At 41.5% G+C, this 18934-nt stretch overlaps 1 protein-coding gene across 22 annotated transcripts in view; it reads left to right on the top strand.

The window, feature by feature from the left end:
• adgrb2 (adhesion G protein-coupled receptor B2) overlaps positions 1–12276 on the top strand; it is a 258133-nt gene extending 245857 nt beyond the window's left edge. For 8 of the 22 annotated variants that reach the window (XM_082522234.1, XM_082522247.1, XM_082522243.1 and 5 more), the window contains 2 exons: positions 7654–7707; positions 11443–12276. In XM_082522234.1, coding sequence (XP_082378360.1) covers positions 7654–7707; positions 11443–11619 — 231 coding nt within the window. In that variant the 3' untranslated portion in view covers positions 11620–12276. Of the gene's footprint in view, positions 1–5030; positions 5083–5536; positions 7391–7653; positions 7709–11442 lie in introns of those variants that run through there. The other 14 variants (XM_082522244.1, XM_082522236.1, XM_082522235.1 and 11 more) reach the window with 6 other exon arrangements.
• Positions 12277–18934: the final 6658 nt, after the last annotated feature.

Below are 18934 nucleotides of genomic sequence, written 5' to 3'. Positions count from 1 at the left end.
CAAATTAATCTTAAAAACTTGACAGCTGAGAGCAGGAATGAAATGCATACTTTTGTGCAAATCTTTTGTACCACTTTTTGAGAAAATACAAGAATGTTAACAGCAGATCTGTTAGCATTAAAGGAGGAATTAAACTTAGCAACCATGGTACTAGCTGCAGGTCTGCAAGAATTTATCATGTGTAATTACAGTAAAACAAACGGTGTCAAACTATACTACCTGTAGCTGCTCATTTTCCACCTGTCGGTGCTTCCTCATTGTGAAGTATCTGTATTTGATGAACCTTAATATTATGCTGAACCCCCCTTCCCAGTGGTATGGTGTGGTGTAACAGTTCTGTGCATCGTCGCGTACACCCTCATGCCTCAGCGTTCAGATAATGAATGCTAATTCCTCCTCCTTCATTAAGCCCTTTGCAGTTTCATATTGAAAATCTGGAGCGACTTTATCTGGACGGATGTCCAGGACTTGTATAGTGGTGTGATACAGGACTGGATGTTCATGAGTGAACTTTTTTTCTTAATATCCTGATTTTGTAATGTTTTTATGTTGTGAAAAAAAGGTGCGTCCATTGTGTCCATTTTCAGTGCCTGAGTTAAATCTTACGATCTAAACACCATAACCACATAATAAACCAGTCTGTAAAGACAACAGCCCATCCAAAATGATTTATAACCACCTCATAAACCATGATATTATGTTCATAAACTCATGCACTAAAAAGGACTAAACGCTATGCACTTTTATGTGTGCTGATGAAACACTGAAAAATATTGCAAAAGGGGTCAGAAGAGACCTGATTCATTTTGCTCTCTTCAGGTAGGAGCTCTGTGTTGGCTGTGTTGGGGAGATGAGTGGATATCAGAAACACAAAGAGACACGGACACATTTCTTTTTTGCTTTCACATCTTATCCAATTTTCCATGTAAGTGCAGTGGGCTTACAGTGGTCTTAGGCATTACATGTACCCTCACAGATAGAATCAACACACTTCAAACTCCTGATTTTGCTTTTCTTGTCTCTCCTTTTTCTTCCAATCTCATACAGCCATATTCTTGTTAAATCTGTGCTACCTGGTATCTGGTAATCCTTATATTTACCAGATGTCTGTCCAGAGGCTGAATAAGCATTCTACTTAATAGACTGAAAAGGATAGGAAATATGTGACTGGAAAGAAGTAGGAGCCAGACAGACAGCTGCAAGAGTCCCCATTAACCTCCATGCTGAAGATCACCTTGTCTATCCGTTCTGAAGCTAGCAGACATACTCCCGCAGTCTGAAAATAAATTTAAATTTGGCTCTGTGTTGCATATACTATTGAAAAACTCATCAGAAACACTCCTAATGTCTTTTTCAGCCTAACACAAGCATATGCACTATATTGCCAAAAGTATTCACTCAACCATCCAAATTATTGAATATAAGTGTTCCAATCACTTCCATGGCCACAGTGTAAAGTCAAGCACCTAAGCATACAGGCTGCTTCTACAAGCATTTGTGAAAAAATTGGTTACTCTAAGGCAAGGGTCTCGAACTCCAGGCCTTGAGGGCCGGTGTCCTGCAGGTTTTAGATCTCACCCTGGGTAAACACACCTGAATCAAATGATTAGTTCATTACCAGGCCTTCTGTAGAACTTCAAGACATGTTGAGGAGGTAACTTAGCCATTTAAATCTGCTGTGTTGGATCAAGGACACATCTAACACCTGCAGGACACCGGCCATCAAGGCCTGGAGTTCGAGACCCCTGCTCTAAGGAAATGGAAATGATTAGCAACTCATCTAAGAAGTGGTAGGCCAGGTTAAATCACAGAGCCAGGTGAGTGGATGCAGAGTCAGAGAGCTTCATGGAATAGGTTTCCATGGCCAAGCAGCTGCATCCAAGCCTTGCATCAACAAGCGCAGTCCAAAGCATCAGAAAGCACATAGGATGGCACCACAGGACTCTAGAGCAGTGAAAAAATATTCTATGGAGTTGCGAATCATGCTCTATCTGATAATCCAATGGACAGGTCTGGGTTTGGTGGATGTCAGGAGAACGGTACTTGTCTGACTGCTCTGTGCCAAGTGTAAAGTTTGGTGGAAGGGGTGTTTGGTATGGTGTGGGGTTGTTTTTCAGGAGTTGGGCTTCAGTCCCAGTGAAAAGGAACTCTTAAAGGTTCAGCATACCAAGACATTTTGGACAATCTCGTGCTCCCAACTTTGTGGGAACAGTTTGGGAATAGCCTCTTTGTGTTCCAAAATGACTGCATACGAGAGCACAAAGGTCTATAAAGACATGGATAAGCGAGTTTGGTGTAGAAGAACTTGACTGGCCCTCAGAGAGTCGTGACCTAAACCCGATAGAAAACCTTTGGGATTAATTAGAGTGGAGACTGGAGGCCAGGACTTCTCTCTAACATTTGTGTCAAAAATTCCCAGAAAAAATGCCTAAACCTTGAAGAAAGCCTTCCTAGAATAGTTGAAGCTATTCTGAGCTGATATCATATTAAACCCAATGGATTAAGAATTGTATGCCACTCAAATTTGTATGTATATAAAGGCCGACGAGTGAATACTAAGGGCAGTATATTGTATTCCTCTTACTTCTTTGATGCGTTGTTTAATGCAGACACATAGCAACTGCGAACGGGGTTTGAGAGTTGTACAAGTTAGTCTTAAATTGTTAGCTGTTATTTTGCTTTGTTGACCCAAGAACAGCAGTTACTGACCAGGAATCAAGTGGTTATTCTGTACAGTTACAAAGTCATCTGCCCACATATGAGAATGATATCTGCAGTGATAACACTTGTGTTACACTCTGCTGAAGTGGACAGAAAGTGGGCCTTCACATTAATGCTAATGATGAAAACAAATTCAAATCCTACTCTGTTTTAAGTACAGTAGATGCTCTGACTGGGGCCATATGGCTAGCAGATGGATGGAGTGTAGTTTCATTGTGCATTCCACAAACGAGGCAGGATACAAATGGAGTCAGTGGGGTTACTAAAAGACAGAGAGCGTGTAACACAGTATGTATTAGCATTAGTGTCTACACTAATGTTTAGATTTAGAACAGCTTCTTGGCCTCTGTCACTGTGGAGTTAGCCTGTCATTTTCTATCCATTCCACAGAGTTCAGAAGGTCATAACACAAATTTGCATGCAGTGCCCAATGATGCAGTGTTGTGCCTCGCTGTGTGTGGGATGGACGGTGGGTGTGTGAGTGTGAGAAAGAGCGCTTCCACTGCATAATGACTTGGCTGATGTATTTTTTAGCTCTCAGATGGGTTATATTTCCATCCCATCGTCTGCTGTGTTCTTGATTAAATGAAGCGTGGATTGGCTTCCCTCTCCTGATAGACAGCGAGGACTTACGCAGAACGCAGCGGGAAGGAAAAAGGAGAAGCGAGGGACAGAAACAGAGAGAAAACAAGCCTTGCTTTGTTTTTTATTTTATTTTATTTTTTTACTGATGCTAGATCAGAGCAGGAACGGCAAATTTTCGATTATGAAAGCATGTAGCAATTCAGCCTGAAATGGCTGTAGGGATGTGTGAGAATTACACGATGAAATCCTTGTCTGTTAGGCTACATATGGAAGCATATTGGTGCATAGTCTGTCTAGGAGGATACTCCATTAGCCTTCTCCATTAAAGTGAGGTGAGACTTGGGTGCTGTCTTAGTGATATTTATTGATATTCCAGCAAGGTTTTGAGGCCACTGTAGGGAAATTTAGCCAGGGTAATGTGCAAGCTCCGGGAATGTGTCACGTAAAATGAAGATGTATAATTTTAAATGACAAAGAAGCCAATTTTTGTTGACTCAGTTAGGGCAATTTGCCTGCACTTGCAAACCCCGTAGGTCTCGATAGTCAATTTGCCGGCATTAAGCTAAGGAGTTTCAATTTCACATTCCAGCAATAAAGCAAGTCCTCCCTTCTTCTTCCTCTTCATATCTCATTCTCCCCTCTATTCGTCCTCACAGCTTGACATTTTCCCTCTCGCTGTCTCCCTCATTTTCCCATTCCTCCCTCTAAACTCAGCCCTGGGTGTCACATTTGAGGCATTAATTGAATAATTAATTCCTCTCATTAGCTTGTTTTTAATTATTTCCTTGCCTCCTCCTCCCCTTCTCCATGCCGAGTATAAATTCATCAGCTGTTTTCATCCTTCCACACAAATTGCCCATGAAAACTGAACACTTGGCGAAGTATAGCGTTAGCACACTGGCTCTATCAGTGGCTCCTAATGAGGGGACGGGTAGTCCAGGCGGAACAAGCCTTACACTGGCTTCGTGCACCAACAGGCACAATACTAATTTAGCTCATTTAGTGTCCTTGGGCCAATTAAAGGGAGGTGAAAAGGTCCAAATCACATGCTGGAACTGTTTTCTCTATAGAAGCAGTGGCCTTGGATTGCAGAGGCCCAGACAGCAGCAGCAAACCAAGCCTGTGTGTCTGATTGCTCGTTTGTTTGCAATGTGTTACACTAATGGAATTTATTTACCCTACATTCTCCAAATTTGGCTCCTTTGAAGGGCCTTATTACTTGTGACACAGATTCTTTCCCAGCTAAGGGGGTAAACGGTGCTAAGGACTGCTATGCATGGACAATTTTTGCCCCCTCCCAACCCTAACACCTAATATATTATGCCAGTGGTGAATAGGCAATCTAGATTCAGTCATTACCTTGATGATATAATGAAATAAACACACAGAAATGTTGAAACAGGCAAGGTCCGGTTCAGTGACCCTGAAGCCCACTGATAGATGCAAATGACCGTTGTATTCTGGCATCCACTCAATCTGCTCCTGCATTGTTTGATGTTACTTTCATTTTGTTCTTGTTTAACTGTGATTTCAGTTCTCTTCATGTCCAGTCACAGTTTGAGTTTATTTATGTATTCACACATGTCAAGAACCTAATTCTCAGTGTCTTTTCTTTGCCTTACTACAACATTTTATTGATTTCTCTTTTTTTTTTTTTTCTTCCTGTTTTATGTCCTTTGTTTGCTGACTGGGCTTTGTGTTGCATGCTTGTTGTCATGTCCCAGTTTGAATGTAGCCAGACAGTCAGCAGAACCATGGGCATCCAAGTCAACAAAGGTAAAGTTAACCCACTTACCCACAACCCACCTGTCATCTCCCAGAGACAGCCTGCCACATTGCTCACCCACACTCAGACACGATTTCCAATTCCACAGTCCAAATGAGGGGAGTTCTGAGTGGCAGAGAGTGGGCCTCATCCACCAACATTGTAGCAGAGGCTTCTAGAGATGGCCTTAGATGTTTGTGCTGTAGCGTTGTTTGAGTGCGTACCCTCCCACTGACTCCCTACGTGTTCTCTTCACTTTGCTTTGTTGTGCTTGCAGCTTGTAGCGTTTTCTACCTCATAGCTTGCCTGAAACTTTTAAGTGCAGGGCAAAATTTTCTGCTTTCTGGCTCCAACCTCTTTACCCAGCGTTAGAAGGTGTATTTGGGGTATTGCAGTGCTAGTAGCAACATGAGTTCAATTTTCCCCTGCTGTATCTGCAAAAATATAATGGAAAGTACATTTCAGGACCCCCATGATTCCTCATTAAACAGCAGTGGAGCGCTGCAGGTGAGTTGCTTTTGTGTGCTAAATTGCGAAGGTATGTAAACCTGTATTGTTTGGTACAGTTGTGAGCACTGATTGTGCATAAACTCGGCTTTTAAAGGGTAGTTGTTTAATCGCAAATTGCCATTTTGATTGATGAAAGGCAGAAATATGAAGGTACTCATTATCATGACTGAAGCATGTAAGAAAAATGAGCCATAAATTCAGCCTTCAGAAATGGTCCATTAAGTTTAACCTATTGCCTAAACCCTAATATGCTTGGCTTTTCTAGTGGCTTTTGACGCATATAAATAAGGTATATCAAAGTCTTCTTGTGCACTTTGGACCACTTTCAGCATGATTGCTGTTTTTAGGGCACTCCCCGGAAGTCTCGTTATGACCAGTTGCCCTTGTGTCTCTGTAATGTTGGCTTCATGTCAAAGGTAGTTCAGTTTTCAGTTTCTCCCACTGAAAACGCTGCAACAGAATCCACTTTGCGCTATTTCCGTACCTGGATGATTGAGCGTGCATCAAGACATGAAAGCTGTTGTTGCTGGAGAACCAGCTGTTATAACCAGTGATCATCCTCCATAAGAATTGTGGGTGGTTTAAAATAGGATTTGTTTGCTCTATGCGCGAATATGGAGATCCATGGTGCGATCACAGTCTGTCACATCCAGGAAATAAGGGGCTGTAACAGCATCACAGTTCAATATGATTATAATGGGACTTCCTGGGAGTGATCTGAAAACAGCTAGAAAAAGTGTGGACATGCCCAAGACAAGATTTTGCTCACAGCTTATATTGACATGATCGAAGAAAGAAACAGTAAATCTGACTCCTGAACAGTGGTTTTTTGACATTAAAGGGGAAGACTCTTTAATCTAACAAAGCAGCACCATTTTTGCATCTTTTTATCTAGTCACACACATCAAGACACACTTCCAAACACCCACACAAACTCTGCGAAGCTCTCCCTGAAAGAAAGCTGTGCAATTCACTATTTTATAGAGAAAGAAAAGAATAAATACGAACATAGAATTGGGTGTTTTGCAAACTTTTTGCAGAAACTTAAAACTATGTAGGATAAAAAAGAAAAGCTTGAGTCAATATGTTCGATATTAACTGCTGCTGGGAATCAATCTGGGGCCGTTCCTGAGGCGGGATGGGAGTTAGAGTCCAAATAATGAGTCCCCACCTCAAGCTCACCGTGGCATAAACACATAGTTGTATGAAGCTGCTGATCTGTCAGCACAATAACCAAGAGAACTCCAATGCCAGACGCCTTTGGACTAAAAAAAAAAGAAGGATAACATTGCAACGTTACAGCCGGGGAAACACGGTTTATGTATTTGAGCCAAAGGCAGAACCTTCAGAGTCAGCAGCGTCCACTTTATAGCCCAGCTTGAACTTTTTTTATGTGCTATGTTAACACCTACAGTGTAAAATCAATAATGCAGATAGCGAAGATAGCATTTCCTTGCACTAATAACCAGATTAGTTATCTTCTTTCAACATCATTCCAAAAACATGAGCTTCAAAGCCCTCCAGCACTGTGCAGGAGGGCTTCAAGAATGAGATTATACTCATACTCGCATCCCTTATATAGTAGTCGTAGTTACTGTTAGTTACTGTCAGCTGTGTAGCATGTAGAGTCTTTTCTTTCACTCTGTCCTCGCATTCACAGTTCACCTCTAAGCACTGACGGATCAGGATATTGAAAATATAGGCTGTTCCAACACATTTCAACTGTAACCATGCTGACATTGATCACTGTCTGCACTGTTTCTGTCCATGTGTGCATGATGTGTGTGTGTGAGTGTGTTATATATATATATATATTTTTTTTTTTTCGTGAGAGCTGGTGAGAGAGATGGAGACAGGGAGAAACGAGGGGTAAGGTGTAAGCTCAAAGCAACAACTGCCTGCTCACCTGATGAAGGTGTGGGAACAATGCTGTTGTTTCAGGGCAGAGTTGTCAGTGACTGTGATCCTCACCCCCCACCTCCCCCTCACCCCACTCCCTCCTCCTCTGTCCTCCTCTCTCTCTCTCCCTCTCACCCTGTCCTTGTCTTCTCCCTCCCATTTCATCACCACAGAGGGAAAAGCGATGGAGCATTTTGTCTGCCGGCGGTGAAAAGAACTCATCGAGTGTAAGTAGAGGGGGTTTCTGGCAAAGAGAGAGGGATGAGATGGGGCTCGAGGGCAAGGAGGGAACGGAGTCAGGCAGAGATGGTGAACGGGAAGGGGTAGACACGCAGTAGCAGCACAATCGCGTTAACCTAGTCTCCCAGGGATAAAGTTGGGCTTAACTGCAGCTTTACCCACAGTCCTGCATTACAAAATGTTCCTTCGCCAGCATTTAGCATGCAAATTGGCTCCTAGATTATGCCTTTTGTATTCATTTTACCAACTGTCAAGCTGTGACGCAGGGAGAATGATAATCAGGCAGATATTGCCCCCTAGCGCCTCAGCAACGATCAACACACACTGCGAGGGGGTGTGGGGGGGGGGAGTGCTGTGCAACTGCAGATCAATGAGTCGTGTGTGTGTGTGTGTGTGTGTGTGTGTGGAGACAGACAGGGACTGAGGGTGTGAATAACTCAAAATGAGTTATATGTGAGTACTTCAGAGGAGTTTCTGAAATAAAGCAAAGGTAAGATTGTGGAAAACAAAACAAAAAAGTGAAAGCTGCAAGAGAGCTACTGGGAGGTGGTGATGAAGAACAGAAACGGTAGAGCTCTCTCTCTTCTTAATTATATGTCCAGACGGGCATCTACTCTCAAGATGACCAGTGAAAATACTTTAAATATTCATCTTCTGAATGATTATTTTAGAAGATGAATTTCCAGCTCAGTAAGAACAAAGCAGCTGGATTCATTGTGTCTGGAAAGCATCACAAGTGGTCCACCTTGTTCTTTTGTCTTTGTATGTTTTTGCTCCACCAAGAGTCATTTGTTCCAGCGATCCCTGGTGTCTTTCCCCGTTTGTGTCTGTGAAATCACTGTGTGAGATTGCTGGGAGATAACGAGTCCAATTTGAATAATGGCCCTTATCTGATGAATAATGCCACCTCCTCTAATTCCATTTTTTGGCTAATCCCCCGACATGTATTTTACATGCATGGCGGGCTCATCTGCAGGCCGCACGCTTCCATCACAGACCCCGTGCTTAAAAGCTTTCATGCTTTTTGTGAGTTTATTTCTGGTTTAGAGAGTTAGGAGACAGAAGATGTGTGCCATTTCTGCAAATGGCACACGTCAGAGGTAGCAGAGGTAGCATTTTTGATAGGTAACTACTGAAATCTTGTCCACGTTCCTTAATCTTCACTTGAGAGTAAATGTCACTGTCTTCTGTTGATGGTAATATGCAACAATCAGTGCAAGAACCTTTACAGTGAGACTTGAAATGGACTATATATATATCTATATATATCTATATATATCTATCTATCTATCTATCTATCTATCTATCTATATATATATATATATATATATATATATATATATATATATATATATATATATATATATCTATATCTATATATATATATATATCTATATATCTATATATATATATATATATATATCTATATCTATATCTCAAAACTTGGAAATCAAGGTTCATATGGAAATGCTAATTTAGTGCACTGTTACAACCCTGTAAGTGCAGTGCTAAGAAATTTGTTGATTTGTTGAATGTTGCGGTGTATCCGTCTCCAAAACTCCCTGCAGGCTAAATAAAATGTTCCCATTGAATTGTTTTTACAGGATTTTTTGGAAACATTTTCCCGATTTTCGTATTCCTATTATTCGTATTTCTTTGATTTAATTATGCTCACCAGACACTTTATTAGGTACACCTTGCACATACTGTGTTGCCGACTGGACTGCCTTAATTCTTCATAGCATAGATTCAACAAGGTGCTGGAAACATTCCTCAGAGATTTTGGTCCATGTTGACATGATAGCATCACACAGTTGCTGCAGATCTGCTCTGTCAGGCACACACCAATGATGTGAATCTACTGTTCAACCACATCCCAAAGATGCTCTAATTGATTGAGATCTGCTGACTGTGGAGGCCAGTGACTACAATGAACTCACTGTCATGTTGAAGAAGCCAGTTTGAGATGATCTGAGCTTTGTGACCTGGTGCGTTATCCTGCTGGATGCAGCCATCAGAAGATGAGTACACTGTGTTCATAAAGGGACTGACACGGTCAGCAACTATACTCAAATATACTGTGATGTTTCAGTGATGCAAAATATCCCCTCCAATATTACACCACAATCAGTGAGATGATACAGGGCAGTATGGATTCATGCTGTTTACACCAAATTCTGACCCGACCGTCCAAATATCAGAAGCAGAAATTGACAAAGAAACAATTCAGACTTGGCAATGATTTTCCTATCTTCTGTTGTCCAATTTTAGTGATTACATGCAAATTGTAGCCTCAGTTTCCTGATGTTAGCTAACAGGAGTGAGCTTCTGCTGCTTTATCCCCGTCTGTATCAAGGTGCACAACATAATGTGCATTCAGCAAGGCTCTTTTGCACATTTGTAACGGGCAGTTATGAGAGTTACTGTTGCCTTCCTATCAACTCAAAGGATCCTCACCATTCTCCTGTGTCCTCTGGTATCAACAAGGCATTTTTGCTCCTGGATATTTTCTCTTTTTTGGAATGTTTTCTGTAAATCCAGAGTATTTTTTTGCAGAAAAATCTTAATAGCATTTAGGCATGCAGACATGGTCTCGGATTGCTGAATAGCTGCCATGTGATTGTGTGGTTTGATATTTGTGTTCATGAGCAGTTGAACAGGTGTACTTGACAAAGTGGCTGGTGAGTGTATCTAACATTGTACTGGCAAACTCATCATATATCCCTGTTGCTGTATTTTTTACTTTGAAGTCTGAATGAAGACTAGATGAAGGCAGGGGGAGAAGCTGTTGAAGGTCAGTGATGTAATATCAGAGCCAGATTTATGAGCTCAGATCTCAGTCCCACAATCATAAATCCAAATTCAGACATTGGATGTACAGATAAGCCAATATGCTATAATTGGCAGCGAGAGAAAAACAGAGCATCACAGACCCAGAAGCAGAAGGCATGAGCTTGTTAGTTTAGGAAAAAAAGTACGAAAAATGTAAATCCTGTCACCAGGAAGCCCCAGAAGCTGTTATCGTGTTGATATACACATATATCAAAAAAAAAAAGAGAGAAAATAAATGAAACAAGCAGTGAGATTACATCCATCAGTGATTGGTACTGGCCAAGAGTAATCGCTACAAGTCCAACTTGGCAAGGAACGAGAGCGGTTACAAGATCACACGGACGGTAAACAACTCAACAGTTCAGTCTAATTATCGAAATCATTTTATTTGCCGGTAAAACCAAACGTCAGCGCTCCCTTGTGCTGGTGGCGATCATTTATTTTACATGACGACTGTGTTACCCACAGATACAGCGGGTACACAGGCTGAAAAATATTGCACTTCTGATATCTCGTGAAACGCGGTTATTGCTCTGGTCGTTAAATGAAACCGAACTTCCTAGGGTGGTGCGTGTGCTCTGCTAAAACATCTCTCTCGTGAAATTACATTTACACTTCAGTTTTTGCACAAATTACACTCGGTAGACCTTTTTATGAGTGATAAGCATGTTGCTTATCACTCATTGGTCATCAACCTCCTTTTCCTCTTTTCTTTATTTACACTAAACTAAGCAGATGAGTGCTAGTTGTAGCCTGTAATTAGGAAAAGATACGGGGATAATATTATCTTGTAAAATGTAATTCTCCATCAGACGGCATGAAAGCGTTTTCAGAATTTTCCTAACATGGTCGTCCTCCTGCCCCCTCTCTTTGTCCTTCTTCTCTATTAGGACAAGTCAACCCCAGAGGACCAAAGCTCCTGGGACAGCTTCAAGACCATGACCCCCGAGCTGTCCATCGTGCCCGGGGAGCAGAAGGACCGGATGGAACTGCACAATAAAAACTGGGACTCGTCCTCGGCTAACACCCCCGACTCATCCGAGGGAGACTTCCAGACTGAAGTGTGAAGACACGCAGACGTGTGAAGACACCCACTGAAACAGACACGCTCTCTCGTGCCGAGGTGCAGATGCACACAGAGACACCGGACTACTGAAAAGCTATACATAGGTACACGAGTTCTCTGCAAGGATCACACACACTCTCTACTACTCCCCGCCTCCCCATCTCCTGCGATGTGCTCTGTCGGATCCCATAGTGTATGTTTACTGCTGCAGCGGACAGACATGGAAAGAAGACTGTTCTACTCTATATTTTCGCAAAGACTATTGAAAAGAAAGAACAGGGGCTTGACATGTCTGTGACTGATTAAAAAAGAGAAGATTTTTAAATGAACTTTAAAAGAAAAAAGAAAAAAAAACTATGAGAAACTTATTTCCGAGAAATTGTCTTGATTTTATTCTGGAGAAGATAAAAAAAGATAACCTCTTTCAATTGTTTCATGACTTTGAGGTGGGGGTGGGAGATATTTGTTTTATAGCAAGGGGAAAAGATCTCACTGAGGTTTCTCACACTTGGGTAGCCTCCCCTCCTCCTCCTCCCTTCCAAGGCACCCTGTTCTCAATTTGCTTTCCCCCTTGAGAATCAAATTGGTCAGTCTTTATCTATTCCTTTTTTCTTTTCTTTTTTTCTTATTTGAACGGACAGGGAATGTGGGGGCGGGTGGGGGCGGAGGGTGGGGACAGAGCCTCTCAATGATATGTGCCATCCTCTCTTCTGTTTTTCAGGTTTCATTTCAACACTTTTATTCACCCGTTCCTATCGCACTCTTTGTGTTAACATCACATTCCTTCACTCGGTATGTTTTTTTATGGTTTGGTTCCCCAAAATAAAAAACAAATGTCCTCCCCTACAGGAAAAATAACACGACTGAAACAAATAACTACCAACCGAGTTGTGTTCTATGGTCCCATTGATGAAAAAAGAATCGATTCATTTGGAGAATTTGGTTGGGTTTGTGCTTGTGATGCTTTTTCATTCTTATTATATATCTATTTGTTTTATTTCCTGTAAACAGTTACACAGCACATAAATGTGATCTTGCTTTCTGACATAATGTGCACCACGTGAGATCCCCCGCCCACTGCCCCCAATAGAGGGAACAAAAAGGATGCGACTCATGCAGATTCATGCATCTCCTTCTTTTCCCCTCTGCTGCTTAAAGAAAAGAGTAGTATAAGACTTAAATATCTGACTCCATTTCAACCATCACCAGTCGTAGTAAAGCCAGAAAAGAAGAATATCTCAGGCACTTCTGCCTACAAGGAATGCTTTTGAGATCCTGAGAAATGTGCTGCTTTAGAGTGAAGAATTGATCAGTTTCCCCCAGTCAAAAAACCTCTGTTAGCTTCAAATGACCTGAGGAGGATTTTGAATCCAGTAATGAGACATCACACGATCCGAGGACTTCATCACGAGCTCTACAAACATGCCTTTCTTTGCTTACAGCACCGCTCCTCTGTTGCTCACTCTGCCCACTCAGTGTCGTGCTCCTAGAAGGCATGAAGTCTAGCAGCAGAGCAGAGATATGTAATTCCCCGCTCGCAGAAAGACGGGGAGGGAATCACAGGTTATAAGGCTACAAGGTGTCAGACTGAAGAGGAGCCGATGGTGATGTTTTCTGCTTGACATTCTACCTCCGTACTTCAGCGGTTACAAAAGGACGACCAGTTTTCTGCTGCTGCTACATTAGCACATCAGTCCTCCACACACCAGCAGAGAGAAAGTGTCAGAGAGTGCAGGATGAATTCAAATGATAGCTCCATAACTTTTCTGTCTATGTTCAAAGCAGCTGCCATTAATCTAACAGTGTGGATAGAAAAAAAAATAGAGACAGCTTATGGGTGAAGAAACGAAGAAAAATGGTAGCCGAGGAGGAAAGTTCTAAATATACACAGCAAAAAAGAAAAAAAGCCAGAGGCAGGCAGAGATGCCGAGGAAGGGGAGCGCTCAAAAACAGTAATTATCCGGGGATGGCGATTTGTCCTGACATTTTCCAATGCAGCCCTCAAACCATCTGTTTAAAGATCCCTAATGTGGTAGTAGAGCAGCACAGCGCAGATGGTGAGACAAGAGCGCGGCCCTCCTAACCTTTCAAGTTAATCAGCCGATAAGCAAACCTACAGCTCGCCCTCTCTCAGAGGAGCGAGATAGGTTTGATCCCAAGTTGCCGAGCTAAGGTCACATTCACCTGACCTTCTGTGAGGAGGCTCTGCTTTTCCAGATCTACTGCACAGTGTGTCCAACAGAACAAAGCGACTGTCTGCCAGGCCCCCATGTGAGTCCATGAGAAACCAATCATTTGTAGACCCCCCCCCCCTTCCCATCAGAAACCCACAACAATAGTCAGGTTTGATTTTCACACAATGTGACGTTTTGATACAGCCCCCCTCCCCGATTTGTTTATTGCGGCGTGAACAGCTTCAGGCGCGGTGATGAATGGCTTTTAAGTTTTCTTCTCGGAGTAAACGGTAAGTGAGACGCTGCCTGTCTGATTGAGATATTCATCTTGGGTCTTAACATTTCGAATCTTCAACGTTTTCCTCTTCTGCGATGCATATTTAACCACGAGAAGATGCCGGTCAGAATGCCATCTCAATTTTTCTTCCTGTCAGTCTTACAAGAATCAACCCACACAAACAAGTACAAAGCTAAGGAGAGAAAATTTGCAACTCAACTCCATGTTCAAGCCAACTTAACCCCCCCCACCCCATGTTCACCTTCGCCCTCCACCCTGATGCTTCAGTGTTAACCCGACTGCTACAACCATCCAACATTCCTGGTTTATTACTGAAAACTCATCCCTTTCTCCATTTTTGTTCTTTTTATACATAAGATTGTACAAAGTAGTCCTCTAATGTTTTCATAGTGTCTTTTTTATATGAAAATAAATTTTCAAATCGATCCCGGTGTGTTGTGTGTGGGTGTGAGCTGCATCAAGGGCATTTGCGGAGGAATACAAGTAGCCTCTGTCTTGATTTGGAGTGTACAATCCCGTGTTTGGGGTTTTGTTTTTTTCACAATACCACTTTGGGTGTTTGGGCATGACAAACTTTGTTAGCCAGCAGCACTGAAGCTTAACTGTGACCAATCAGAGGCCCCGCTGGTCTGTCTGAAAATTTAACAAGAACATTTCTGCTGGTTTGAAGTCTGGTTAAACTGGAATAACTGGGGTGGGGGTGGGGGTAATTCTTATGCTAATCGCATCCTCTTCCAAGGAAGAACCCCCCACATCCACACCCGCCCAAAAAACAAATGCGGTTTTATTATGTAACATAGTGAAAAAAAGGACACAGTGGATGGGCTTTAACAATCCACTCAGCGATGCTGGACTAAAGGAGCAAGAGGGGGAGAGGGGATGACATAGTGCGCATGCCCCGGTCACTCTGCATTTGCCCTCTGAGGGGCTTGTGGGTAATTAAGTCTGGATGAGTCTGCCCATAGAGGAGCCATCAGTCACCCCGGAGAAAGGCCACCAAGTGAAACTTTCTCAAGGGAGGGAGAGGGATGAGAGAGAGGTCAGATGAGGAAGAAAAGCTAGCCCCAAGGATGAAATGCATGGTGACAGAGTAAAAGCACGGAAGGAGTTTTCACATTACCTCTGGCAGAAGAGTCACAGTGATAAGAGGGACTTCTTGGTTATTTCTCCCAAAGGTTTGTGGGTAATTAAGTTGCAGTGCTTGGTGTGTCACTGGTGACCTAAGGAGAGACTGTTGACAAATAACAGTAAAAAAACTTTAAGCGGGGACAGACATCGGCGGGAGGAAGATATGACAAATTTCAACTCGACACAGGCCGCGTCCAGCAGAAACCACAGAGCCAGACGTACGTGTTCCTGACGGCGCTCGGAGATTAGCGTGTTTTTGCAGCAAGTCCTGAAAGTTTAATATAGCCAGGGCAAACAAAAATAGCGATGCAGCAAAAACATGGTGAGCCCCCCTCCTCCCGGATGTCTTGGCTACAGCTTCTGAAACAAGCACTCTTGTTCACCTTTTGTCTTGTTGTTCGTTTAGGATGATATTACAGTATTGGCAATGTCCAGAAACAAGGATAGGACTTACAGAGGAAGCTATTTTTTTTTCCAGTGCTGGAGTACCATACTCCATCCTAAGCAACTAATCCAGAACTGCAGGGTCCCCACAAAATGTATACCTTTATTTACACATTCACAGGATCCGCTAGTTTTGTCATATATAGCTAGCAACATGGCAACACTGAATAAAACTAAACTCTGTGTTTTATCATATTACTACATAGGCTACCTTAGGAGACAGTCACTGCCATGTGGTGTGATTCCAGCATAGCATTACTAATTGGTGAAACTTAATGCCAAAAATGAGCTGACATACAGCTGCACTGTAAAAGGTTTATATCACTGCACTGTCATTACTTTTATGTCATTGGTTTATTTGGAAAGAAAGATTCTGAACTGCATGGCACAGAACAGTGCCTTTTATTTATTGATGTATACATTTTTTCCAGGTAGGGATTTTTTTTTCTTGTGATGTTTTTTTTTCCTATTTCAATATAACCACTGTGGTTGACAGCTGTTTTAGATGCGGCTACTTTTTCCCCTTCCATGCAGTGAAACTGTATCTAGATTGTGCTGAGATTTGTGCAAAGTGGAAGTGACGCACTGCTACTCAGTCAAGTTTCACTAGGTAAGTACATGGTAGCATATACAGTGGGGCAAAAAAGTATTTAGTCAGCCACCGATTGTGCAAGTTCCCCCACTTAAAATGATGACAGAGGTCAGTAATTTGCACCAGAGGTACACTTCAACTGTGAGAGACAGAATGTGAAAAAAAAATCCATGAATTCACATGGTAGGATTTGTAAAGAATTTATTTGTAAACTAGAAAAATTAGCATTTCCTGCGAAAATGCAGTGTGGATGCTTTAAAGCTGAAGCTGTATGCAAAAAGTAGCTGAAAAAGCTGAAAAGTTGCAGAAATTGTAAAAACTTTGCAGAAGCAAAGGAACTTTGCTAAAATGGAATAACTTAGCAGAACTGCAATATCTTAGAGGAAACATAATACTTGGCAGAAATACAATAGCATAGCAGAACTTAGCAGAAATATTGTAACTTACCAGAAACATGATAACTTCTCAAAAATACAAGAATTTAGGAGAAATAGTATAAGATAACAGAAAGAATATATTTAGACAAAAATACTTAAGCATTACAGAAACACTATGATTTAGAAAAATAGTACAACATAGCAGAAATACTGTGATTTACCAGAGACACTGTGATGAACTATGAATATTGTAATTTTAAATTAAGACTGTTTTAGCACAAATATTATAATTTGGCAGAAATACTATGATACAGCACAAATACTCTGGTTTAGCAAAATATTATAACATAGCAGAAATACAATTATATAGCAGAAATGCTATATTTAGAAAGAAAAATATAATATAGTAGAAATAGTATGATTGAGCAGAAATACTACAATATAGCATAATAACAATGATTTAGCAGAAATACTATGATTGAGCAGAAGTACTAAGATGTAGTAAAAGTACTTTGATTTAACAGAAATACAATTATGGAGGAGTAATACTTTAAAATGGGAGAAATATTGATACACACACACAGAGCCTAAAGGGAAGAGTATTTGTGCCATGGAGTGTTAAGAATGTGAGGTCCATATTAGAAAAGCTGGTAAAATCATAAAAGTTTGCAGAATTGTAATAAATGATGAATATGAATTACTGGTCTGTGACAGTGTATTAATTTGTAGGGAAAAAAACATGTTGACCAAGGTGGAATCGAACCCACGATCTTTGGCTTGCAGACCCGTGTCATTACCAACTGCGCCACTGGGAAAGAGAGGAGCCGTTTTGAAAAACAGGGTGATGAGCAGTCAGAATTAGATCCCGGTGAGAGGCGAAAAACGCCGTTTTTTGGAGTTACAAAACGTTGTGTAACTCAAAAACTAGGTGGACTAGAGGCATAATTCTTGTACTGGGTGAATCAGCGGACTTTGGTGTACTTTGACTGCGATTTTCATTGCTCTTTGTACAACCGTCGCTGAGATATGACGAGAGAGGAAACGGAAGACCTCAGACATGATTGGCTGGCTGGGAAGCCGTGCAGGCCCTGATATGTGATATGTGTCTGAGTCCGCACAGAGGATTGGCTGCCTGGCAGAAATATATAGAAATAGTATGATTAAGCATAAATACTACATTTAGCAGAAATACTATATTAAGCACAAATCCTATAAAAAGCAGAAATACTATATTAAGCACAAATCCTATAAAAAGCAGAAATACTATATTAAGCACAAATCCTATTAAAAGCAGAAATAGTATATTAAGCACAAATCTTATAAAATAGCAGAAATAGTATGATTTAGCACAATAGTAATAAGTTAAACAGAAAAATTGGAAAAGCAAAATGGACAGCTGAAGAAATGCTGAACATGCTGAGGGTCCCTCAAATATACTTGTTAAATGAAAAAAATCAGCAAAAAAATATATAACAGCCACACAATCAGAAATATGTACACATAAGGAAACACACATGCACAGAGAGACACACACACAAGATCCAATTCAGTCAACCAGTCTAAATATATTGAATTTGAATCTTAGAATGAGATCATCCCATTAAAAGGCCTTCTCTCTCTCTCTCTCTCTCTCTCTCTCTCTCTCTCTCTCTCTCTCTCTCACACACACACACACACACACACACACACACACACACACACACACACACACACACACAGGGAGAGAGAAGTAAGTTTCTAGCTCAGTCAGCCTGGGAGCTGCTGAATTTGAATCCACCAATCAGAGAGCCTGTGCACTTTTTCCCGCCAAAACAGGTGCATCTATTTACACACGCAGCACAGAGAGACACAGGATTATCCGGTTGTTCAGTCTGACGTCACTAGCCGTGTCTGGGTCTAAACTCCGCTGCAGGTCCATATATCAAATGATCACTATGGCATTACTGTGAGTTGAAAAACTGTCTAAAGTCTTTCATCTTTAATAAAATGATCACCGTTCTGCTCTACCAGGTGTAACAATTGAGTTTAACATCCAGGCATCCATGAAAACAGAATTTATGACATTTAACGGAGTTAGAAGTTAGCAGGGAGTTAGCTCGCTAGCTTCTATCTAAATACAATATAGCATGTCCTGACTGCAGGGTTTTGGAAACAAATTAAAACGTACAGCTCTGTTATCACTTCCAACATAAATGAAGACAGAAAGCTAAACAGCAGTGACGTTTGTAGGGTTACTGAAGTTTGGCTAGCTGGTATATAATGATGTGCTACGTGACCGCTAGCGACACAGCTATGTTAGCATA

This window comes from Aulonocara stuartgranti (assembly GCF_965226115.1).
Source record: "Aulonocara stuartgranti genome assembly, chromosome: 22".
In the NCBI taxonomy this organism is placed as follows: Eukaryota; Metazoa; Chordata; class Actinopteri; order Cichliformes; family Cichlidae; genus Aulonocara; species Aulonocara stuartgranti.
Note: the sequence above shows the minus strand (reverse complement) of the source record. Positions and strands in the feature narration are given on the sequence as shown.